This window comes from Clupea harengus, chromosome 23 (assembly GCF_900700415.2).
Source record: "Clupea harengus chromosome 23, Ch_v2.0.2, whole genome shotgun sequence".
NCBI classification, from domain to species: Eukaryota; Metazoa; Chordata; class Actinopteri; order Clupeiformes; family Clupeidae; genus Clupea; species Clupea harengus.
The window spans coordinates 10,052,275-10,077,274 of record NC_045174.1 but is presented as its reverse complement, the minus strand read 5'-3'; the positions used below and the strand labels follow the sequence as shown (position 1 = coordinate 10,077,274).

The 25,000-nt window shown below is 47.6% G+C and overlaps 1 protein-coding gene across 7 annotated transcripts in view; it reads left to right on the top strand.

Moving 5' to 3' along the window:
• The window catches only part of thrab (thyroid hormone receptor alpha b), a 124,148-nt gene that overhangs the window by 90,045 nt on the left and 9,103 nt on the right, over positions 1 to 25,000 (top strand). For 3 of the 7 annotated variants that reach the window (XM_012814584.3, XM_031561572.2, XM_031561571.2), the window contains exons 3-7: positions 4,183 to 4,449; positions 17,413 to 17,501; positions 20,910 to 21,013; positions 21,910 to 22,057; positions 23,951 to 24,156. In XM_012814584.3, the coding sequence (XP_012670038.1) occupies positions 4,394 to 4,449; positions 17,413 to 17,501; positions 20,910 to 21,013; positions 21,910 to 22,057; positions 23,951 to 24,156 (603 nt within the window). In that variant the 5' untranslated portion in view covers positions 4,183 to 4,393. Of the gene's footprint in view, positions 1 to 4,182; positions 4,450 to 10,545; positions 12,631 to 12,676; positions 12,881 to 16,380; positions 16,681 to 17,412; positions 17,502 to 20,909; positions 21,014 to 21,909; positions 22,058 to 23,950; positions 24,157 to 25,000 lie in introns of those variants that run through there. The other 4 variants (XM_031561573.2, XM_031561574.2, XM_031561575.2 and 1 more) reach the window with 4 other exon arrangements.

The following is a 25,000-nucleotide window of genomic DNA, read 5'->3' as shown; positions in this document are numbered from 1 at the left end:
GATGAGGGACACAGATGGAACAAACACACTGATAGCGCGCCCGTCCCTGCCAGGCTATCCATGTGTGTGCGCGTCCCCTTTTGGCGCTGTGACGAACTGTATTTACGGGCTCTCGTAAAAGCAGCAGTGAATAGGCCTGGCCCAGGGTACAGGAAGACTGCAGTTTGTAACACGCTTTTCCCAAGGCGTCTGCATATGGGGTTTCTGACAGGAAGACAAGTTTATTTCATAATCTTTCTCTCTCTCTCTTCCCCTCTCTCTCTCTCTCTCCCAATGTCTCTCTTTCACTCTCTCTCTCTTTCATTTTCTATCCCTCCCTCCGTCTATCTCTCCTGCTCTTGAAGCAGTTCATCGTCAGAAGCTCAGGGAGTGAAATGCCTTTCTTTCTGCAGTCAAAAGCCCTGAACCGCTCTCTCCTGGCCTTAAAGATAATCTCATTCTCTCACACGGCGCCCTCTCTGTGCTCCTCGCTGACAGACCTGTTAAGCGCGAAGCAGTGGGGATGGCTAATTAAAACAGATCCCTTCCACCGCCACTGCGAAGTACACACACACACACACACACACACACACACACACACACACACACTCTCTCTTATACGCTTGTTCACTTACTCTCTCTCTCTCTCACACACACACACACACACACACACACACACACACACACACACACACACACACACACACTGTCTTATACACTTGTTCACTTACTCACTCACACACACATCCAGAGAGTACACAGAGCAAGTGACTAGCTATTCTTTTTCATGCTTGCATTTTCAAACATGCCGTTGAGGATGAAGAGGGAACGAGGTGACTGGGGTCCAGGGCCTCCAATTAAAAGCTTGAAGTGCCAAAATAAAACTTCTAGACACCTTAAGTTTATTTTGAGCAGAACACTTTTATGGAGATGTATCTCGTTAGAGCCATTATCCGCTGTGAGTGTGTGTGTGTATGTGTGTGTGTGTGTGTGTGTGTGTGTGTGTGTGTGTGTGTGTGTGTGTTTGTGTGTGTGTGATTGCAAAATTATGTTCACTGGCATTCAGATATATCTGTTCACTTTTAATGCACTGACATGATACATGCTTTAGTGCCTCTCTTCCTTAGTCTCTTCCCCATAGATTCACTGAAACACACACTCACACACACACTCACACACACACACATTCACACACACACACACACACACACCAGGTTCTCTCAGGAAAGTCAATTTCCTAATGCCAAAATGAGTGAAGTGCCACTCATCATCTCTCTCTCTTTTTCTCTCCCTCACTCACTGCTGTCTTAAATCAAATACAGTCTTTACCTCCTTCAACCTCTCTTCTTCTCCTTCCCTCTGCTGCTGTGCTGCTGTTGCGGCAGGTCTGGCATGTTAAACAGGAACCCTCTGCAGTAAAAGCCGCTTTTATAGGTCCTGTGTGCTGGAGAGTATGGAAGTGTATGGAGTTGACCTTGGCCCAGCTGGGGGAGGGTGGAGGGGGATCCCCCTGGTAGAGAGGGAATGCCGCAGTCAGAGAGAGAGAGAGAGAGAGAGAGAGAGAGAGAGAGAGATGGAGAGATGGAGAGAGAGAGAGAAAAGCGAGGGAGTCAAAAAGAGATAAAGAACCACAAGGACAAGGACGGAAGGAAAACAGAGCAACCCGAACACGGGGAGAGACAATTAAAGAGAACAAAAAAAAGATGAAAAGAGAGAGAGAAAGAATGAGAGAGAGAGAGAGAGAGAGAGAGAGAGAGAGGGAAGGCCCAGCGCCCAGTTTGTGGTTTGCCGTAGTGACATCGACAGTGGTGGTGGCGTCCAGATGACTAGCGTACGGGGGTAATTTCTCTTGTCTGTTTATGAAACCTGTCACCTTCAAGCCCCTGAGCCTGTGAGCCGGTCCTCGTTAACGGAACAAGCTAATTACTTCCATTAGCCGCTGTACAAACAGAGACAGGGAGGGGGGTGGCCTTGTTTGGTAATGGGTCTTGTTTTGTTAGCAAAGACACCTGTGAGAGGGTCTCACAGACACACACACATACACACACACACACACACACAAAAAACACACACACACAAACACACATGCACACACATTTTACATTTGACCAAAGTGATGGCAGTCTCCATCTGACTTTTTTCGAACATTAGGGGGCAGACCGCATTATGCAGTTCACAGATACACAGACAGCAACAGAATTTGTTTGTTTGTTGATACCTCCATGAACACATTACACACACACACACAAACACACACACACACACACACACACACACACACACACACACACACACACACACACACACACACACTTACACTCACATTGATAATTTCTGAAAAGTTTTGCCAGCCTTGCCAGACCAGCCCTGTGAACAAGTGTGTTGTGTAGACTAGTGAAATATTTACTAATAAGGAACAAATGGCCCGTTGGCCCTTCGCTCAGTCACATCTGTGGCTCAGTGTATTAAAGTGTGTCACACTCTCATGGCCCCATGCCACCTCATCTCTCCCTAGCACTGGATCAGACACACACACACACACACACACACACACACACAGGGTCACTTACCGGTCAGCATCACGGGCCAAGAGCGCAAACCACAACAGGCTGACAGATCTAGTGAGAGAATGAGAGAGAATAAGAGAAGAAGCGGGAGGACAAGAAAATGAATGTCTAGACCAACACAAGCGTCTGTGTCCCCGCCGCAACCTCCGCAGATGAAAAGATGTCATGCATTTCCTCTCACTGTGCCCTGAATAGCTTCCCCTCGGAAATGTTTATTTCCCCAAGAATGCCAAAAAACCATCTACCATCTCTATTAATTCCTGCTGTGGGCTGATTAAAATAGTGTGTTTAATAAACTGCAATAATGGATTATATAAGCATCTCATAAATCGCTGGGGTGGCGCTCATGCTTGAGCTGTCTCAACACAGTATCCCACCATCTCGCCAAGACAGCGGGCCAAGATTAGGGATGTTCCCATGATCCTCCTGTGCACTCCCACAATGCAGAAGGGGTCGCAGTCCCCATTTGTGCACATTTTTGTTTAGAAACAAAAGAAAGTCTAGCAAACAGACACAACCACACACACACACACACACACACACACACACACACACACACACACAAGAGACTGCATCTCCGTCCAGAGTTGGGAAGGAGCGCTCCAAAGTCAACACCTGTGTGTCAGTCGCCAACACACCCCTAAGGTTGCTGTGTTTGTGCGTGCTTTTATACACACACACACTCACACACACACACACACACACACACACACACACACTCACACACACACTCCAAGGGGCCTAATGCTTCTGAGTAACGAGTTCATGTGCTTCCTCCCTAAATAACTCATTGAGGCGCCATTTTTTCCCCCTGCAACACTAACTGCACAGGCAGGCACAAACACGCTCGACCCTGATGGATGCTCCTCAGTTAGCGTTTGTTCTTAAAGGCTATATTTATCCCTGACACGCGCTGCCAATTGCGTAACAGTTGGCCCGAAAGATGCACGGCTTGATTGTTCTGAGAGGAGCTGTTGTCTGCTGATTATTTATTATTAAAGCACTCTTTTGAAGTAGGTGCTAATTAAAGTCGAGGAGGGTTGTGTGTGTGTGTGTGGTGTGTGTGTGTGTGTGTGTGTGTGTGTTAGTGTGTGTGTGTGTGTGTGTGTGTGTGTGTTTGTGCGTGTGTGTGTGTGTGTGTGTGTGGGTGTGTGCGCGTTTGAGTGTGTGTCTGTGTTAAAGAGACGTCAAATGGGATTAGAAGAGTTGAGGACTAACAAATTATTAAAGTGTTGTGTTGTGTGTGTGTGTGTGTGGTTGTGTGTGTGTCTTTGTGTATGTCGGTGTGTGTGTGTGTGTGTGTGTGTGTGTGTGTGGTAATTCCCATATCCCCCAGAAACGGCAACCTCTTCATTTTCCCAAATACATCAGGTCAACCCTGTGTAATCCAGCTCAACCTGTACAAAGAATAGGGGAGGCCCTTAAGCCGATAATCCAGGCTTTCGCTGGAAACATGGAAGGAAGGAGAGCATTTCTCTTTATGCCAAGACTCCCAAGAAAGTCCAAACTGAAATGTCTCAATCTGCAAGTGCCTGTATGCATGTGGGGGTTGAAGGACACAGTCCTTTAGCAACATGATCATTGATCATAATGTGTAGGGGCCTAACAGCTGTACGTTCCTCTCGATTCTTTCCAGATTCCGCTCGCCTCCATCTTCACATCTTCATCATCATCACTCGACGCCAGCAGGGGCTGCGGTGACATCGTCAGGTAGGGCGGCTTGCCGACGCCCCACCCGACCATGGCTGAGTGACTTCCCCCTGAGGCTCAGCGAATGACAAGCGTGCATCCGAGGGTGGGGCCCGCCTCAGTCTCACATGATTGGCTGCTGGATGGAATTAAGGTGAATGGAACACATGCCCAAGGAGCAGGACTCTAACCAATCGGAAGGAGAAGAGAAACGGTAAGTCCCACCCACTTCCCCCCCCTCCTCCCTCACTCCACTCTTAGTGTACATCCCTCTTTTTTTTTTTTTTTGCTGGTCACTCTCCTAAAAGACACTCCCAACATAACATAATTACGGAGTGCAGGCCCTGGGGGAAATGCAGGAGAGGAATGATGTCATGGACACTTTTTAGCGGAGGAATGACATCATAGGGCAGTCGTGTCGCCTCATATCAAGCCGGAACACAACAGCAGACAGAGCTCACATGTGCCACAGCGATGCGTCAGATCTCCGAAGCGATGACTCCGTCCGAGGCACGGTTTTTGATCTGAGCTCGCCGTCGGCAGATTGCTTGTAAAATTGAACATTACATTCCCTTGTGTCAGCCCCTGCTCTCTCTCTCTGTCCCTCTCTATGCCTCCCTCGCTTGCTCGTTCGCACTCTTTCACTCCCTCCCTCGTTCTTTCTCCCCTCTTTCTCCTTCTCCCTTGCGCTGGTGCATTGGGAGTCGGAGACCTTATTGCGAATGCGTATGGCTCTGCATTATTCATAGTTAGCCGCAGCCCCTGCACTCTGCTGTATAGCGCATATGTGCACTAAAGAGCAGTGCTCTCTGGAATCCCCCAGCCCCCACTGAGCATCAGCCGACTCCTCACACACAGACACAGACACAGACACAGACACAGACACAGACACAGACACAGACACAGACACAGACACAGACACAGACACAGACACAGACACACACACACACACAGACACACACACAGACACACAGACACACACACACACACAATCTAACATGAACCAGTGAACACCCACCCACTCACACACACAAATTCATACACTCATACACCCATACACACTCATACACAGAGGCGGACTTATCATTAGGCACTGGTAGGCAATTGCCTTAGGTCCCAAGCTGCCAAGGGCCCCATAAAACTCCTCATAAACTTTTGGCTAAGAAAGTTTTTTTTTTTATTCATAACATGTCCTCTTCCCGTTGCCAGTGTTGATGTGGTATACTTAATAGATGTGGAGACGGCCCCTGTACAGGTGTGGATGAGGGCCCCGCGCTTGTTCTCGCCTTAGGCTCCCAAATTACTAAATCCACCCCTGCTCATACACACAACCATGCCCACACAAACACACACACACACACACACACACACACACACACACACACACACACACACACACACAAACACTAAAACCCATGTACCCACATGAACGTATTTATGAGACCACACACACAAATACATGCCAGACGCACACATACACACCCACACTGAATGTGTTTTGCAACACTTAATTGAGGGATATAATCAGTGCACCTGTATTGCAACAACTTTGCATAACCAAACCACTCTAGGATTTGCATTCACGCTGATGCATTGACAGAAAGCATTTCTCGTGAGGCCAAGAATGAATGTGTGGAAACATGGGACTAAATATTGAACACCAAATAGCTGAACGCTGTTCATTCATTTGGTTCTAGCATTCAATAAATTAAGATAATTTAGCTTTTTAATTTGCTGTCTTTAAATTAAATTGATTATGAATTCCCCTTAATTGTTCAACAAATTAGTCCTTTAAAGTGCCCATCACTCGCCAAGGAAAGTGAAAGAAAAAAATACAAGCAAAACAGAACCAAACAAAGAAGTGTGTAATTAAATTGTAAATTGTAATTAAGTTGTTCCCAAACCTTTCATGGGAGGCCCCCCTTTGACAATGAAAAAAACTGATTGGTTATCGGCTACTATTACTGTAAGAGCACTGCCACGCAAAATTTGACCAGTAGCTGGTTGTTTAGGTTTCTCATTGCATTCACCCTCAATCCATGCCCCCCATGCTGTAACCCCCCGCCCCCCTCCCCCCAACACACACACACACATTGGAAACCACTAAATTAAATCCTCTGCTAAATGCACTTAGTAAATCAACCAAGTTCTCATAATAATTTTTACGTAGGCAACAATACTGCAGATGTTATCACAGGCCTGATATTTTGCATTCTTCACAGAACAGCAGAGGGCCGTGGTGATGAATCAGGCGCTGTTTACACATATCATTGATACACGGTGCAGAAGAATAGCAGTGTAAATACAATCACATGTTTGCTGAAAACAAGAGAGCTCTCTCAAGCCTGAATGTGCTAATGTTGCTAGTTCTGGCTTAAAATAATCAGCAGGCAAAGATTTTGTATATCCCTGATTAGCCACAACAAGTTGTTATGCACACTTGTTATGCACACTTGTTATGCACACTTGTTATGCACGCTTGTTATGCACGCTTATTATGCACGTAGGCAAAACGCAGGTTGCAATGAATACGTACATTTATTAAAGAATTAATAAGGAATGTAAAGAACATCAGTATAATATAAGAAAGCAAAAAGAGTAGCACCAGTTAGTGTCTAAGGGGTGTCAGCAAAACAGGAAAACAATATAAACAAAAAGCTAAATGCCTTCAAAGAGGAAGGGAGAGCCCCAGCCTGAGTGGAGAGCAGCCCTGCCAATCAGGACCAACTCCACCACACCTTTGCACCAGTTCACCTACTGCAGAGAGAGAGAGAGAGAGAGGGAGAGAGAGCACAGGCACACAAGGTGGGCAGGCCACGGAAGGCCAGATAGGGCCGTAACAAAGTGCACAAAATCGGGCACTGAATCATCCATGACCCCTAGATAGACCATTTTTTAAGCATAATGCAGTCTGCCCTCTAATGTTCAAAAAAAGTCAGATCACTGCCATCAAATTTAAAATGTGTGTGTGTGTGTCTGTGTGTGTGTGTTTTGCGTGTGTGTCTATGTATGTGTGGGTGTTTTGTGTGTGTGTGTCCATGTGTGTGTTTTGTGTGTGTGTCTGTGTGTGGGTGTGTCTTTTGTGTGTGTGCGTCCATGTGTGTGTTGACGGTCCTTGGGCCATTGCTTTATTTAGACATTCTCTTGTTGCTCTTCCACATCATTGCCACAGTCAGCCAGCCCTCCTCTCTCTCTCCCCTCCCCTCTTCTTCACTCCCTCCCGTCTCTCTCTCTTCCTCTCTCCCTCCCCTCTTCCTCTCTCCCTCCCCTCTCTCTCTCTCCCTCCCGTCTCTCTCTCTCTCCCTCCCCTCTTCCTCTCTCCCTCCCCTCTTCCTCCCCTCTTCCTCTCTCCCTCCCCTCTTCCTCTCTCCCTCCCCTCTCTCTCTCTCCCTCCCCTTCTTCCTCTCTCCCTCCCCTCTTCCTCTCTCCCTCCCCTCTCTCTCTCTCCCTCCCGTCTCTCTCTCTCTCCCTCCCCTCTCTCTCTCTCCCTACCTCTCCCTCCTTCCCCCGTCTCCATCTCTCTCTCTCATATTCTCTCTCATCTCCATCCATCAACTCTGCTCTGCTCATTTTTCATCTTCTCTTCTCTCCTCTCCTCTACTCCACCCCTTCCTCTCTGCTTACGTCTTGTTCCTTTTCGTCTCCTTCATCTCATTTTCACTAATCTTCTTATCTTTCTTCTCATCTCCCTATCCCCCCCTCTCTCATCTTCTGCGCTCTCTCTCTCTCTCTCTCTTTTTCTCTCTCTCTTCCTCTCCTGCTGTCTGAGGACTGCTGAACCCAGAGCATCTCTCCTCAGCTCCCCCTTTTAGCTCACCCTCCTGGGGACTCTCCACTTTAAAAGGGGACAGTAACATCCTAACACACACACACACACACACACACACACACACACACACACACACACACACACACACACATACACGCAGGGAGAGAGTCAAATTCAGCACACACATGCCTACACAAGCGCAGTCACGTGCTAAACAAACACATGCACACAGTTCTAATAACCAACCCCATTTGCCCAAACCCCCCCCCCAACACTCACTCATATGCATACACACACACACACACACACACACACACACACACACACACACACACACACACACACACACACTCATAGAGAGACAAATCCATTAACAGTCTCCAATAGGAACAAGCACCCCACCCCATAATGCTCCGTGTGTTGTTGTTGGCACTTCATTTAGGTACACATGCCCCATGGAGGTCTCTTTGAAAGAAGAGTGGCCCCTGCTGCCCCCGGCCGATGACTAAGGCCCAGCGCGCCTCTCTCCGGCGGCTCCACTTTCCCATCCTAATGCATGATTAATGAGCAGCGTGCCAAGCTAATGTGCAGCAGACAGACCTGCATGTGAATCTGCTCATTCTGGGCCAACGGGGCCAAGAGACCGGAGCGCACAAAAACAAAACGTCCCCATGATGACTGGAAATGTGTGTGTGTGTGTGTGTGTGTGAGTGGGTGTGTGTGTGTGTGTGTGTGTGTGTGTGTGTGTGTGTTCATGGCGTATGTGAGATTCAGTGTTTAGCGTGGAATTGGATTATTGTATACAGAAAATAGTGCAGGCCCAAAAGAAACATTTTATATATATATGGTTGTGTGTGTTAGGGTTAAGTGTATTCCCAGGAATGCAGTGTTAAATGCATCTGAAGTACTCCCACAGGCCGGTCATAAGGGCATAAATAAAAGCCTGGGCTGAGAGCTCCTCTGGGATGGCCGCTCAGAGATGGACACCTGTCAGTGGATTAGCAGCAATGCGGCCTCTCAGAGTAGATCTGTGTGCTTATGTGTATGGATGTGTATGTTTTGATTTGTGTGTGTGTGTGTGTATGTGTGTTTGTGTATATATGTGTGTGTGTGTATGTGTGTGTTTGTGGGGGGGGGCATGTGCTAGCCCATGCTAGTTGTGAGCAGCAGTCCAGCTGCTTGAGTGAGGTTGGTGCGCGCTCTACATGCTAATCCCTGTGGTTTCTGCCCCTCACTCAGTGCTTCTTCTGACATCTGACTGCTCCACCTCACTGCCCTGCCTGTACATACTGCATACCCCCCCCCCCCCCCTACAATCACTAGACACATCACCACACAAAAATAATCTGTACTTACAAAGTCGATGGACGGTGTGTTTAGGTTAAATTGGCTCTTTTATTTAACTGGCCAGTTTAAAGTCACAGGGGCCAAATATGTGGGCATTTTTTCATTCATTGTGATAGTATTTGTCTTTATCACCTGATACATTTCACAATCCAGCCCCGGTTATTTAGTGCTCTTCAATGTAGTCACGCCGGACCCTCGCCATTGTCACGGCAACAGCAGTACATTTAATTAAAATGAATTTGACTTATCTAATCAGTTCTGAATGTCGATAAGACGGTTGGAATAAAATGGGCGCTCAAACATACGCGCACAGAACCAGATATCCTTAAGTCTGTGTGTGTATGTGTTATCACAGTTTTTCTCTTCAAATCAGAAAGCAAACACACACCATAATCTCGCCACATTCAGTATGTATAGATTTTAAGAATTAGGCATTCATGCCACAGCCCTTACTCTTTGGACTCTTTTTGCTCTTCAAATTCAAGCACTTCCAGGCCTCGGGGCCTCGCCAAACCCATTTATAAATGTATTTCTGTATGTAGAGCTTTTAAAAGCTTCACCATGCTGGTGCATGTCATATATGTCAATACCCAGACTGAGCGCAGATAGTAGCGCTTTCCTGCTATGAGGCAGTGGCCCGGCTGCCTGTGACTGCCCACAGGGGTCCTTATAGAGCACATAAGCCTGTCCTCCATCCCCGCTGCTGCGCCGTATGTGGCCGCGGTGGTCAATGAGATATCTGCCCCCGCCGACAGCGCTGACAGCCTGACCTCCTGGTTGGGCCATGGGCACTCCAAAGCATGGAGCAGTGAGCGTCCGTGGATTTAAGAGAGAGGGAGAGAGAGAAAAGGATGAGAGGCGTGTGTGTGTGTGTGTGTTTGTGTGTGTGTGTGTGTGTGTGTGTGTGTGTGTCCCTGCGCGTTAGACAAGAGGCGGAGAGGGAGCCAGGCGAGCTCGAAACAGGGTTAAGGAGTGGCCTCTTGTGGTGGATGTGTGTGAGTGTGTGAGAATGATGGCAGGGGAGAAGCGAAGAGTGAGAGAGGAGAGAGCGAGAGAGGAGAGAGGGAGAGAGAGAGAAAGAGGAGAGAGAGAGAGAAAGGGAGAGAGAGAGAGAGGAGAGAGAGAGAGGGAGAGAGAGAGAGAATGCTCATGTGTACAGTCATGTGACTCAACAAATTGCTGCTGCAAACTCTCTTTCCCGCCAACTGAACACTCATGTATAAATCCCTCAGTCTCTCCCTTTCATTTACCCCTCTTTCTTACTGTTTCTTCTATCGTTCTTCATTCTCCCTCTCTTCCCCTCTCTCTCTCCTCCTCTCTCTCTCCCTCCCTGTCTCTCAGCGAGGATGCAGTGGTTAATGTCACACCTGGGTTCTGCCAGCTCAGATTTAGAGCAGTGCTAAAATAAGACTCCCAAATAAACACAGAACTCTCGCAGTAAATCAGAGGAAAGCTCAGAGAGAAGAGAGGCCAGCAGGAGGAAGGAGAGACACAGATTACACAGAAGTAAATATATCACCCCCTGAACGGACTGTTGATAATTACGTTTTAATCTGCTCTATTACAATAATGTAATTACTACTACAGCAACTACTACTGCTGCTGCTATGACTACTTTTACAACAACTACTCCCTCTAATACTACTGCTGCACCTACTAGCCTACTTCAACTAATAATAGTAATATTATTAAGAAGAAGAAGGAGTCGTAATAGTTATTAAATTAATTATTAAACTATTTATTTTGGGTTAATATCTCATCAAGTATCTGTGTTGCATTGGTGTTCAGCTCACGAACCCCTCAGTAAAAGAGCTCAACACCTACAAGCACCGAGGTGCAGGTGGTCTCAGCATGGGGCAATCATTTGAATGGGTGAGTGTACCATTCATTAGCATAAGCTGCTAATGCAACAGAATACTAAATTCTAGCACATACTGACGAGACTACGGGACTTCTATGACAAAAACAATAATAAAAGTAACATGATGTTACTACATAGTGATATAGTTCACGGTTTAAAAGCTATGTAATCATTACCCTGTGTGATTGTAATCTGCCATCAAACGCGTAAAACCTTTATTCACCTAACCACCAACAAAACTTTTCAATACTGATTGAGTGCCCATCATCAGAGTCCGTTGTTGACTCGACAACTGCGGTTGCTTTCGTGTAGGTATTTTGGCGATTGTTGACTGGCTAGATGAAATACAGAGGAAGACACAAGTTGTTGGCGATTGGTTCAGAGACGTGGCTGGACTCATTATACTGTTAGCTGGCTAGCTAAGCATGCACTGTTTAGCACCAAACGGAACCTCCACTTTCTCACATGTTGACTGGCAAAGGTAACAACTAGAAGTACTATGTAAAAGTATGAAAAATTGTCTAAATAGTTACAGAGATACATATATTTACTGTCTACTCACTTTATTGACAAGGGTCTAAAGTACTCTGAACTCTGTACAACTATAAATCCAGAATACCATTTACAACTCTTTGCATTCATGGAAACATGCTGGCCGTGAGAGGGGAAAAAAAATCCTCACAGAGAGTAGAGTAGAGTGTGAGAGAGGAGAGAGGACATTCCCCCGGTGCTGCTCTAGTAATTGGGCTTTAATTATCCCAACTAGCTTCTTAAAAAGTGCTGATCTTATTAGTCTGTGGTTTATTTTTAGACATTTTGTGTTCAAAGATATCCCAGTAGGTGTCTGTTTGTGTGTGTGGATGTTACAAACTCAGCTCTAGTCATCTCTCTCCTGCCACCAGCTTAGAAATACACAGACTCCCACGTGTGGGCACTCTCGCGCACATATACAAATACACACGCGCACGCACACACACACACACACACACAAACACACTCTGCATAAATGGACAGAGCTCTGCCAACCAATCAAACGAGAGAGGCAGGATTAAGAGAGGGACGCAGATGAGTGGAGAGAAGAGATAGACTCACAGAGTGAGATAGAGAGAAACCGGCAGGAAAGGGATTCTTAGAAAATCTACAAGTGAGAAAGACAGTCAAAAGAGGATTTGAGTAGAGAGGGAACGAGAGAGAGAGAGAAAGAGAAAGAGAGAGAGAAGCAGACACAGGGGATGACAGAAAGAGGGGAGGGGAGGAGAGCAAAAGAGAGAGAGCTCTTATGCAAGAGGGAGCAGGCACTGCTGAACCCAGTTAGAGTGTTTACTGTGCAGTCGGTAGATGCACGAGTGAGTGAGTCAGGCTTCAGAAGAGCTCCTACCATTGACCATGCACATCCTGCATTCCCAATGCATCATCAGGTCAGGAAAAAACACCTCTCTTTTCTTCCACTGTCTGTTTGCGTCCATGCTTGCCCGGCTCATCTGACAGGCTTCTATTCTTCTATCTCTCTCCCCCCCCGTCTCTGTCGTCTCTCTCTTTGACTCCCGAAAACGCGGACTTAAAAGCTGGTAACACCTCAGATGTTGCTGGGTTATTTTTCCGGGGGCTTCCCAAACAACGACGGATTGTCAGTCTGACGTCTTTGATGTTGAGCTGTTCGTTTTTGGGGTGAGAGAAAAAAAAAAGATGCACTCCGCATCGCTTGGCTTTGATCATGCTATCGCATTAGTGTCAAAACCCTATCAATTATGCATGTTTACGGAGTTGTGGCAAGTAGTGTTGTTTTTGGTGATGTCATGTGAATGGTAGCTTTATTTCCATGTAAGGGGAAGATCCAACACGGCGACCACCCTCCTTCCCCCACGTCGAACTTGTTTTAAATTTGCCAACAAAATGTCTGTACTGGCACCCGCTGCCCCAGCCCTCAAGAAAACTCTACTGGGCTCTTCGGCTCTGCCCACAAGCCCAGTAGTCTTGCCTAATGGCAAAGTCGTGTAGCCCTTCCATTTGGTCGAGTAATAATTGATGTTTTTAAAGAAACGCAGCTGCTGCTGTCTCGTTTTTTTTTTTTCTTTCATACATTTTTTTATTATTTTGAACATTTATTTTTTCGTGTGGTGGTGGATGTGTTCTTTTTGTTATTTTGCCCGCCGGTGCCTTCTTTGACTAGCCGGGCGTCTTTTTTTAGCGCTTGGTCATGGGTGCGCACACAGTGGCCGCCTCGAGGTGGGCCAGCCCAGCAGCAGCAGCAGCAGGCACAGGAGGAGGAGGAGAAGGCTTCGCTAGCTGCACTTTAATCTCTTAATCTGACTGACTTTGGCCGTGATGCAAACCCTCTCTTTCATTAGACGGGGGCTTCAGCATTGATTACCTAAAGCCAGGGTGAAAGTCGACGGCCGTCTGCTACGTTGCCTGTCAGGAAGGAAAAATAAAAAGACAGAGCGATAGAGAGAAAAGTGCAGGGAAGTAATTTTACCGTCTCTTTTGGTGCCCTTGGTCAGTGCCTGATGGTCCCGAGGAGGCGATGTGGGGATGATGCGATTTGGGATTTGAGCACGTGTCCGTGTGTGTGTGTGTGTGTGTGTGTGTGTGTGTGTGTGTGTGTGTGTGTGTGCGTTGCTGCGCGACTGTGCACATGTGTGCACATCTGCCTCTCTTGGGGCCATGCCCTGGCACTGGCGCGGACATCCGTGGTTGTCAGCTTGATTGGCAGCTTCATCATTCAGGCCCAGAGCATCACAGGGGACCGGTACAAAGATGGAGCCTGCTGATGAGACTGACATGTACCTCTGGCTGGCCACACACACACACAGACACTGACACACACACACACACACACACACACAGAGACACACACACACAGACACCGACACACACACACACACACACACACACATACACACACAGACACACACACAAACACCCACACACACACACACAGACTCTCTCTCTCTCAGAGGCAGAAAGACAGTGCAGATGGAGGAGGATGACGCAAATAAGGGGCGTCCTTTTTAGTGTGAGACTCAGCCCTCTATGTTGCAGCTGAAGGTCTCAGCATCCCATGGTAAATTTAGGGAGCACTCACAGATTCCCTATGATGCCGTCTCAGAAAGAGGCTCTCCGCCAAACACTACACATCCAACCTCATGCATGTGATAAGACGACCAACATCCTTAATCAGTAGCAGTCCGAGTGAGAAAGACTTCTTAGAGTGAAACACTAGTTCTTGTCTGCACAACAAGACTCTGCTGTCCTCCTCCCTCTCCTCAACAACAGTAACTTTATTCAAGTGCAAGCTCTGTTCTGTTTTTTCCCCCCCTGTCCTCCTCCTCCTCACCCCCTCTTTCTTCTTGGCCTGGCACAGATCACATGAATCTGATTAGGACATCATCGCAAGCCTTATCAAATCCTCACTGTGATTCAATAAGGCCAATTGAACACATCCTACTCAAAGGGTTGTGGGGGGCTGTGGGTTGGGACACAGAGCTGAAATAAAGAATCCCAAAAAGTTTTATTGGTCTGATGGATGCCCTCCCCTCTCCCCGAGCCTGGATGCCTTCTCTTTGAAGAAAAACTTCAAGACTCTTTAAATTGTATAGCTCTTGTCATTTGCCAGACCATAAAGTTAACTATAAAATGCCTTTTTTTAAACTTGTGTTCCTGTTCATCATGTGACCATCAGGGCTCCAGACTGTGATGAAATGGGTGCATATGCAACCGTATTTTGAGAGTGTGCGGGTTAAAATTTCACGTGGTCGCATTCGTGCGAGTGCATGATGATCATTAGGCTGTGTCGGTGGCCCTCCAGCATGGCTGCTGCGTTAGCCTTCATGGTTGAAAGTAGAGTTCCTTTTTCGCTGGCTCAGCCAGTCTCTCCCTACCTGCCCTTTCATTATCTGGTACATACACGTACACACGCTGATGATGAAACGAGCGAAACGATCCATTTCGCCGTTACCGTGTTCCAAAGATGAGGCAGACTATGGCTTATTATTAATTTTTAAACTAAATTAAGGACACAGAGGAGGAGGCTGATGGAGAGGGAGAGGTCCAGACTCAGACGCAACTGATGATGAGAGTGCAGGAGCAGGCAGGGAGAGGAAAAGTGCTACTTTCAGCCCCTATGGCTAACGCAGCACTCATGGTTGCGGTACAAGGGGAATGCTATGCTGATGTATTGTAGGCCCGTACATTGCAGGCAAATCTAAACTTGTGGGGTCACAATTTAAGCTTGAAGCTTTGAAGTTGCACCACGACAGGAAGTAACCCAAAACCAGCAGTGGCCGAAACATCCCCACTTCTTTTCAGCGGTTAGATGAGAGTAATCGCTCAACAGAGGAGAATAAAATGGTCATCAAGTTCAACACTGCCGATAACATAGCAAAAGAGGAACTCCTGTTCACAAAATTCATATCCCAGATCACACTGATGAAGAAGAACAGTTTGAAGCATCCAAGGCAATTAAATGCAACATATAATACAAAGTAGAAACACAGAGTAGAACATGCAAGCTGTTGTAAAAGTAAAAACATGCATGCTGTTGTCATGCATTGCTTTTATGTGATAGCATTTTTGTGATGTTTTCTGTTTAAATTATATAATAGAAGATGACATAGTTTGTCAACCACTGCCCGTGGCAGAGGAACTTAATGTTCAGATTAAAATATGTTGCAACATACATGCCGCATGCAGGGTCATTGATTAATACCATGCTGTACCAAAAAACCAGGGCGCGACAACATCATGTACTCAAGTGTGTACTCGACTGTATATTGAGTATATAGATATATAGTGTATATAATATAGAGAGAATATGTAGACGGTATATAGACCTCTATATGCAGTCATTGGTAGCAGCAGTGCTACCAGTGGAAACGTTAGTCTGGAGCCCTGGCATCTCTTTTGGTGTTGCATTCTGTGTGTTTGCTGAACACTCTCTGTGTAGTTCTTTGTTGTGGTGTGTTTTTAAGTTGTGCTAGCAGAATGCTTTTTTGGGGTGAACAGCAGGCTGTACAGAGTCACCATTAGCGGTGGAGCAGAGACTAGCATGATGTTTTTGGGGTTAACATTAGGCTGTGAGGGGTTACCGCTAGCGTTGGAGTGGGGGAGGCTTTTTTGGGGTGAATAGTAGGCAGTGGCTAGAACATTAGCGACGGAGGAGGCTAGTGTGATATTTTGGGGGGTGAACAGTACTCTGCGGGGAGTCACCGTTAGCGGCGGAGTGGAGGAGGCTTTTTTGGGGTGTACCGTAGGCAGTGGGGAGTTAGCGTTTGCGGCAGAGTAGAGTAGTCTAGCATTAGGCTTTTTGGGGTGAACAGTAGGCAGAGGGGTGTTAGCGTCAGTGGCGGAGCAGAGAGAAGGAGGCGCATGAGCAGCAGCCCTGTGAGGCGTTATTAGGGCAGGCTGGGTTACATAAGAAGCCACGGTTCCCAGAGGAGCTGTCTGCTGGCAGAGAGGCCTTTTCAGAGGTTGGCAGAGAGGAAAGGGGAGTGAGTGAGTGAGTGAGTGAGTGAGCATCCAGGCTACGATGCAGTGTTGGAATTACAGGACCTGGCTTCACTCTCTCTCTTTCTCTCTCTTTCTCTCCCATTCCTTTTTTGTCTCCCTCTGCCTTTATTCTCATCCCTCTTACTGTCTCTCTCTCCCTTTATCGCTTTTGCATTCTCTTTCTTCTGTCTCTTTCATCCCTCCCTCTCCTCCTATTCAATCCCAGTTCCTCTGTTTCTCTCTCTCTCTCACACACACACACACATACACAACCCATCCCCCTCCCTTTTTCTCTCACTTCGCTCTCTCTTTCTCTCTCCTGCTCACTTGTGTTTTTTTTTTCTCCTCTCTCTGTTCCTTTTCCGAGTCTTGTTTGCTTGTTTCCTCTGCCCTTGCAAATGGAAGTGACAGGGTTGTCATGTCGACGAGGCTCTCGCTAAGTGCCGAGGCAGTGAAGGGCGAGGCGAGGCAGCGCCGTGCCTCTGCAGGGGCCTCAACGGCAGCCACTCAGCCCGGAGACAGCAGGCGCCCCGGCCTCATGCATACAAATGCTCCAGCGAGTCTGCTTAGGACCATACACTAACGTCAACACTCATCTCGCTCTTGTTCTCTCTCTATCTCTCTCTCTCTCTCTCTTGCTATTCTCTCTCTTTCTCTCTCTCTCTCTCTCTCTCTCTCTCTCTCTCTCTCTCTCGTGCTGTCTCTTCATGCAGGTGGCCCGATGGCCCGAAAAGGAAGAGAAAGAATAGTCAATGTTCGATGAAGAGCATGTCCGGTAAGAAGCTTGCAGATGCCAGTTTGGGTAGGTCTTTGTGTCCGTTCGTATCTTTGTCTGTGTTCGTTCTTATGTCTGTGAGGTGCGTGTGTTTGTACGTGCGTGCGTCTGTGTGTAGATGAGAGTCTGTGTGTACATGTATGTATGACCATACGCGCGTGTGTGTGTATGTGTGTGTAGGTTTACTCCACGCATAAGTCTAAGCATGTGTGAGTGGATTAGACACAGGTGAAAGCTAGAGCCTGTGTCAGCCCTCTGCTCCTGTGTGCACCACGGAGCCCCTGCTCCTCTCAGATAGCCCACTCAGGTGATCCCCACGGCTCTCTCTCTCAAGCCCAGCCTGACTGGCCTCACCCTGCTGGAGCGATATGCAGCCCACACTATCTGCAGCCTCAGATTACCCCATCTGGCCCCATCCACCTCTCTCACCCCCCCCCCCCCCCCCCCCCCTCTTTCTCTATCTCTGTCTCCTACTCTGCTGGGAAGGCCGCCTGGCGGTACCAGACCTGGAAATGTGAGGGTTTGCCTTGTCGGGTTTCCATCCTGAATATCTCTGTCCACAAAGAGAGGGAGTAAGGGAGAGGGGTGGAGGGTGGAGAGGGAGAAAGAGAGGGAAGAGAGTGTGTGAGTGAGGGAGAGGGGTGGAGGGTGGAGAGGGAGAAAGAGAGGGAAGAGAGTGTGTGAGTGAGGGAGAGGGGTGGAGGGTGGGGGGAGAAAGAGAGGGAAGAGAGTGTGTGAGTGAGGGAGAGGGGTGGAGGGTGGAGGGAGAAAGAGAGGGAAGAGAGTGTGTGAGTGAGGGAGGGCAGGGGAGGTGAGAGCACTGAAGCCGATACTTTCAGCACCTGTCCTGCTATTCACATTAGCCCACAGCAAGTACTCCCCCACTTTGGATGTTTTTTTTGTATTTTGCTTGGAGATTTGTCAGTTATGAATGAAGTTATGAATGGCATCCAGGAGACAGCACACGTCCGCTTTTGAAGCCAAAGAAAATACCTGTGATTGTCATGTTTGTTTTGAGGCAGCTGGTAGATCCGTTAGGAAGTGCATGATCTGGAGGTGTTAACCTGCGTCTGGGAGAGGGTGTGTACGCGTCCGTGTGTGTGTGTGTGTGTGTGTGTGTGTTTCTGCGCGCACCCTATAGCTGTGTGTGTGCCCGCCTGTGCCACAAATGGAAATATTATTCCATGTCTGCTCTCCCTCTCGTGGGTGCAGCTCTCCTCAGCAGCAGGGATGATGTCATAATGCGCTGCTCCGGAACCCCTCTGTGATTGGGTCAGCGCAGAGCATACCGACATTGTCATTGGCTGGCCTTGCAGCAGGAGTGATGTGAGCAGACAGTTGTGGTCAGTGGTCCATTGGGAAGGGAAGTAAAAGCCATCTCGGGTTAAGCCAGTTTTCAAGCGCACTTTTAGGGCAGAGGGTACACTCCCTGTGGGGGTAGAGGATGAGCTGCCAGTCTCGCCTGGAGGAGAAGAGGAGGCGGAGATGAGGAGGAGAGAAAAGTACAAAGGGCACCAATCCACTACAGTTCCACAAAGATTGGTTAAGAGATGGATTTATTTGTGAATGAATGGACAGAAATATTTGTAAATTGATTGATGGAACAGTTGGGTAGGGGAGATTGATAGAATGGAAGGTTTCCATAATGCTTGGAATTTCCTAAATCTTTCCAGTGAAATATTTCACTGTGACTAGATGGATACATATTTGGAGACAGAGGGGTGGAGGGCGGGGGGAGAAAGAGTAGACACACAGAAGGATTGCTGTTAAAGGAGCAACTGATTGAAAGAGATAAACAGATACAGACAGCGGGGGAGAAAGACCATGAGAGAGCATGTCTGTGTTCCCGTGCTGGAGGGAGGCCAGGGCCTTTGCCAGGCTGTGGCTCAGCATGCTCTGTGGCACTATTGAATTTTATTGTGGTGGGTTGGGGGGGCGCCAGTGCCAATCGGAGAGGACTGGCAGCCGCCCCACACAGGCCCTGATGCTGCAGCCGCCTGTGCCCGCGCTTCTTCTCACATTTCAGCTGAGAGATCCCTGTGCGCCCCCCCCCCCCCCCCCCCCCACCCTGTCTGCCTCTCCACTCCACTCTCCCACCCACCCCACCCCTACCACCCAACCAACCCCCACATCTCCACATTGGTTGCAGTGCAGAGCACCAGCACAGATCAGTCAACAGGCTGGGAGAGAAAGAGAAAGAGAGAGAGAGAGAAAGAGGAGCCCAGCCAAGCCCCGAGCCCACCGCTCCAGCCCTCTGTCAGACTCGTTTAAGCACTCTCTCTCTCTCCTCCCATACCACCAGGCTGCACAAAGGAAAACAACCATTTGGCATAGGCAGCAGCAGCCGAAAACTGCTAGTGTGTGTGTGTGTGTGTGTGTGTGTGAAAGAGAGAGAGAAAGTTTAGGAAACTTTGGCAATGTAGCATTACTCCAGGCCTCCCACTGCCATTTCCTGTGTGTGTGTGTGTGTGTGTGTGTGTGTGTGTGTGTGTGTGTGTGTGTGTGTGTGTGTGGGTGTGTGAGTGAGTGAGTGAGTGTGAGTGTGCATTTGCATTTAACCGCCCTCATTCGCCATACACTGAGTGTTTTTATGGCCGTGTGGAAAGTCAGGGGCGACGCAGGCTGTCCTGTGAGAGATCGAGGGAGGTTCTGTGAGGTTCTGACAGTGGGGTGGACAGATGAGTCATCTCATTGTCTTTCACTCTCACTCTGTCACTCGATTTCTCACTCTCTCTCTCGTCTCTCTTTTGCTCTCACTCCTAGTCCAGTTACACTGCAGTTTTAGCGGTGGAGAAGATGACCAGAGAGTGAGATAGATAGAGAGAGAGAGAGAGCAGAGAGAGTTGAATTACTGCAAACCAGTGGAAGAGAGAGCTCACAGGACTCACACTGTGTGTTTGTGTGTGTTTGTGTGTGCGTGTGTGCGTGCGCGTGTATGGAGAAATAACCAGCTCCGAAGCACACATTCATTCCTGTTCATTTGTGGAATGGCATCTGCTTCAATGTGTACATGATGAGCAGCATGTGCTTCATATTATGCCAATAGACAGAATATCTCTTCATTATGTATAGGTGTGTGTTTTATGCAGAAATGTAAAGTAATAAACTAGATCAGATAGTGTTGTGTAAGTATATGCCTGACAAAGAGTGGAATAGTAATTGTAAGTAAGTAAGTGTGTGTGTGTATGAGTGTGTGTGTGTGTGTGTGTGTGTGTGTGTGTGTGTGTGTGTGTGTGTGTGTGTGTGTGTGTGTGTGTCTCTGGTTGAAAGAGAAGTAGTATTTTAAGTATTTGAGGAGTGTGTGAAGGTTGTAGTAAAGAGGACAGAGAGTACATGTACATTTCCGTGTTTGCATATATATTTACACAAAGAGTAAGTGTATGTCCATGTTGTCCATGTTGTGAGAGTGTATGGCTAACTCAGCTTGACCTGCAGCAGGCTACATCCCGAGTTACCTGGAGAAGGATGAGCCCTGTGTGGTGTGTGGAGACAAGGCCACTGGCTACCACTACCGCTGCATCACCTGTGAGGGCTGCAAGGTGAGAGCACATACAAACAACAAACATCAAACACACACACACACACACACACACACACACTCCCTCTCTCCCTCTCTTCCTGTCTCTCTCTCTTATGCTCTTTAAAGGGGAACATGCCCACACACCGATACACCCTTGGACACAATCAAAGACATGCAGACATACTTTAAGATGCATTCGCCCACACACTCACCTACTGACAGCACCCCAAACATCTCTGTGCACCCCCACCCCACCACCACCACACACACACACACACACATTTAGTGCCTCTAGAGGCCTTCTTCAGACACACTGCTTGTCAAGGCCCTCTGCCAGTCACACATTGCCGTGAGGCATGGCATGCCATCACTGCTGCAAGCCAAACAAAAGGTACTGACAGCACCACATCACTCTTTCATTCTCTCCCTCCCTCCTCTATTTATCTCTCTGCTCTGTGCTGTCGCTCTGCCTGTCTCTGAGTCACGGTGTGACACGTCTGCTCATGCTGTCATTCTCTCTCTCCTCCTCCGCAGCCCTCTTCATCCTCCTATTCAAACAGGAGCTGAACAAGTGTATTTTTAGATGGGGACAAAAATAAGGCAAGGATGGAAAGACAAAATAATGCTGCATTACATGTGCAGGAATGAAGCAAACTTCTCTCCCTCCCTCCCTCTCTCTCCCTCTCTCCCTCTCTCTCTTTCTCTCACTCTCTCTCTCTGTCTCTCCCTCTCTCTCTTCCTCTCTCTCTCTCCCTCTCTCTTTCTCTCTCTCTCTCTTCCACTCTCTTTCTTCCACTTTCCCGTCCATCTGTCTCTTCCTCTCGCTTTATTTTTTCTTCCATCTGTCCGTCTGTTTTCCTCTCTCTCTCCCTCTTTTTTCCTCTTCCATCTGTCTTTCCCTGTCTCTTTTTCCAGGGATTCTTCCGACGCACCATCCAAAAGAACCTCCACCCCGCCTACTCCTGCAAGTACGATGGCTGCTGCATCATCGACAAGATCACCCGCAACCAGTGCCAGCTGTGCCGCTTCAAGAAGTGCATCGCTGTGGGCATGGCAATGGACTGTGAGTGACCCTCACAGCCACAAGCACACATGTACACACACACACACACACACACACACACACACACACACACACACACACACACACACACATACACAGACAAAAACATACACACAAACAGCCACACAAACACACACATTCACACATTCACTCAGTGCTTTGATTCACTCAGATTTCCACAAATGCTGGCTGTGCCCCCCATATGTTCCAAAGTTCAGAAACCAAACACCTTGTACACTCATTTTTAGTACATTTGAATGTTGACACCAAAGGCTTTGAGGCATTAAGGCAGGCTCATGGAAGGGCCTTACGCAGCTTTGCAGAGATCTTCTTCTCTGCCGTTCAGTCAACCTCAGTCTTTAGTCGATCAGTGACTCTCGTTCAAGTAGGAAATATAAACTAGCTATGGCCCTTCTCTCTTTTGTGAACTTCGACGAGGCTTCCTCAGTGTTGGATCCATTCTGATATTCCAGTCAGCGTATGTGCTCTGGCATGGCTTTCTCTACCTCTGTCACCAGACGGCAAAGCTGTGGAGGATGAATAGAAAATATTTATAGACGTATACTGAAGTTGGGCTTCGCTGAGTAGGGAATGTTTTGACATATGTCACTGAAACATGAGGTAATCTTGTTTGAGAAATATGATCTTAGAAACAAGTTGTATTTGTTCTTCATAAAAGATCAAATGAAAACAGTTTCTGATTAAGGACTCTACAGTCGGTCTCTCTCTCTCTCTCTCTCTCTCTCTCTGTCTGTCTCTCTGAACATTCCCGCAGGCTGATAGGGCATGTTAATGCGAAACACTCACCCACACTCTGTACGAGCCGGACATATGTCTCACACATGGAATCATCAGAACACTCCAATACACACACACACGCACAGAGAGAGAGAAAGCGAGAGAGAGCCCCCTCTCCCACACAGAATCTCTTAGAAAAAAAACCTCATCTCTTTTGTATGCCCTGTCTTCCTCGCCCTCTCTTCTCTCTGCCCCGTCCGCCATGTCCGGACTCTTTGTTCCTGGTCTTGTCATCTCTTTCCTTGTTTTATGCTGTGCTTCGCCTGTCTTATCAGGCCCTCTTTATTGTGCCCCTGCTCTGTCCCCGTTTATGTCGGACACGTTTAGTGCTCCAACCTCCCTTGTCTTCTAAAGTCCCAGCTTCATGTAGCCACTCGTCTCATAAAAATGTCATCTCTCTCTCTCTCTCTCTCTCTCTCTCTCTCTCTCTCTCTCTCTCTCTCTCTCTCTCTTTCTCTCTTTGTCATTACCCCGCCCCCCCTCTTGTTAACTACAGTGTCCGTGTCTCCTGTCAAAGTCAAATTGAGACTGGCGTACATTAGCATGTCATGCTTTTCTTGAATCGCTAAATCATTCAGCTGCAATTTCACAGAAGAATGAAATGAAGTGAGTGATAATGACGGAGAGATACTCATCCACTTTTTCCTAGTGGGTCGGGCTGTCATTTGTTGCTCCATGAATCAATAGCGACGACCTTCATGAACTGCTTTGTCCTGTCCGTGGAGTTATTCGTTTCATGTTGTAGGATTTTAGATTGCATAGTATCCTATGGGTGAAATGGGTGAAAATAGTGAATGCTTGTAATAATCTCTGCCTCTCTCTCTCACACCCCTATCTCCCACTTTGTTTCTCTCTCAATTCTAATCAATTCAGATTCGATGTTTCAAGTCGAGGTAGTTTCATCAGCAGGACTGTTCACATACAGCGAGTTACAGTAGAATCGAATTAATATTATTAAAAAAATAATAGCATTAATAAAATGTTACAAACGTTTTTCACATATTAAAACTATTGGATGAAAATGGCAATGGATTTTTCATGTCTTTGTCGCTCTCTCTCTCTCTCTCTCTCTCTTTCTCTCTCTTTCTCCGTTAGTGGTGCTGGATGAGGCCAAGCGCGTGGCCAAGCGCCGGCTGATCGAGGAGAACCGCGAGCGGCGGAAGAAGGAGGAGATGGTGAAGACGCTGCAGAACCGGCCCGAGCCCACCAGCTCCGAGTGGGAGCTCATCCGGATGGTGACGGAGGCCCACCGCCACACCAACGCCCAGGGCTCGCACTGGAAGCAGAAGCGCAAGTTCCTGGTGAGCAGCGCGCCTTTATCTCTCCCAGAACGAGTCCGTCGTCTCTCCCTTATGTTGTTCCACTCTTCCTCCCAGTTTTATGTGTGTTTATTTATATCTCCCACGTCCTCTCCCTCCCCCTTCGGCCATCCTTCCTTTCATTCGTGTTCTACTCCTTTGTTCTGTTCCTTTCGGTCCGCCTCTTTTATAGCTCTTCTTATTCTATCATTCTATTACTGTGCTTAGCGGTCTGCCACTGGCTTCTAACCTCAAAATACTAGAAGTGAACTCAATTCTGTCTATTCTGTCATGCACTCACACACACACACACATATGCACACTGTTACGTACATACACATAAGTACACTTACATGCATTTATATGTTGTTTATTTCTTTGTTTAATTGATTACTGGCACCTGTTGCGTTGCACATGTACAGCTGACGGTACCTCAGTAGGCGTTGGTGTAAATATTGTGTGAGCTATCGATAGAGTTGCTGCAACAGGGGTTGAGATGAACAAGTACGGTGTTAGGGTTTTCTTGAAAGGAGGGTTTTTCTCAGGCCTGATCGCCCTAGACGGAGGTGGATTAGCTTGGCGCCACGGGCCAGCAGGTTTTCGTGTTCGTGTTTTCTCTTTTCGTTTTAAGCCAGCTAATCACCTGTAGCCACATCGTGAGAAGTCGGTCACACGCCATTGCGTTTACATGAACCACACAGGGACACCGAAAGTAGGAAGCACCAGCCAGTATTTTATGAGAAAGGATCAATGTACCAAAAAAGGACTAAATAAACAAAACTGAACAAAACCCCGAAAGGAATAAAGCCGCGCGGGCTCTCAGTGCGTGGCAAGACTGACAGGGGAC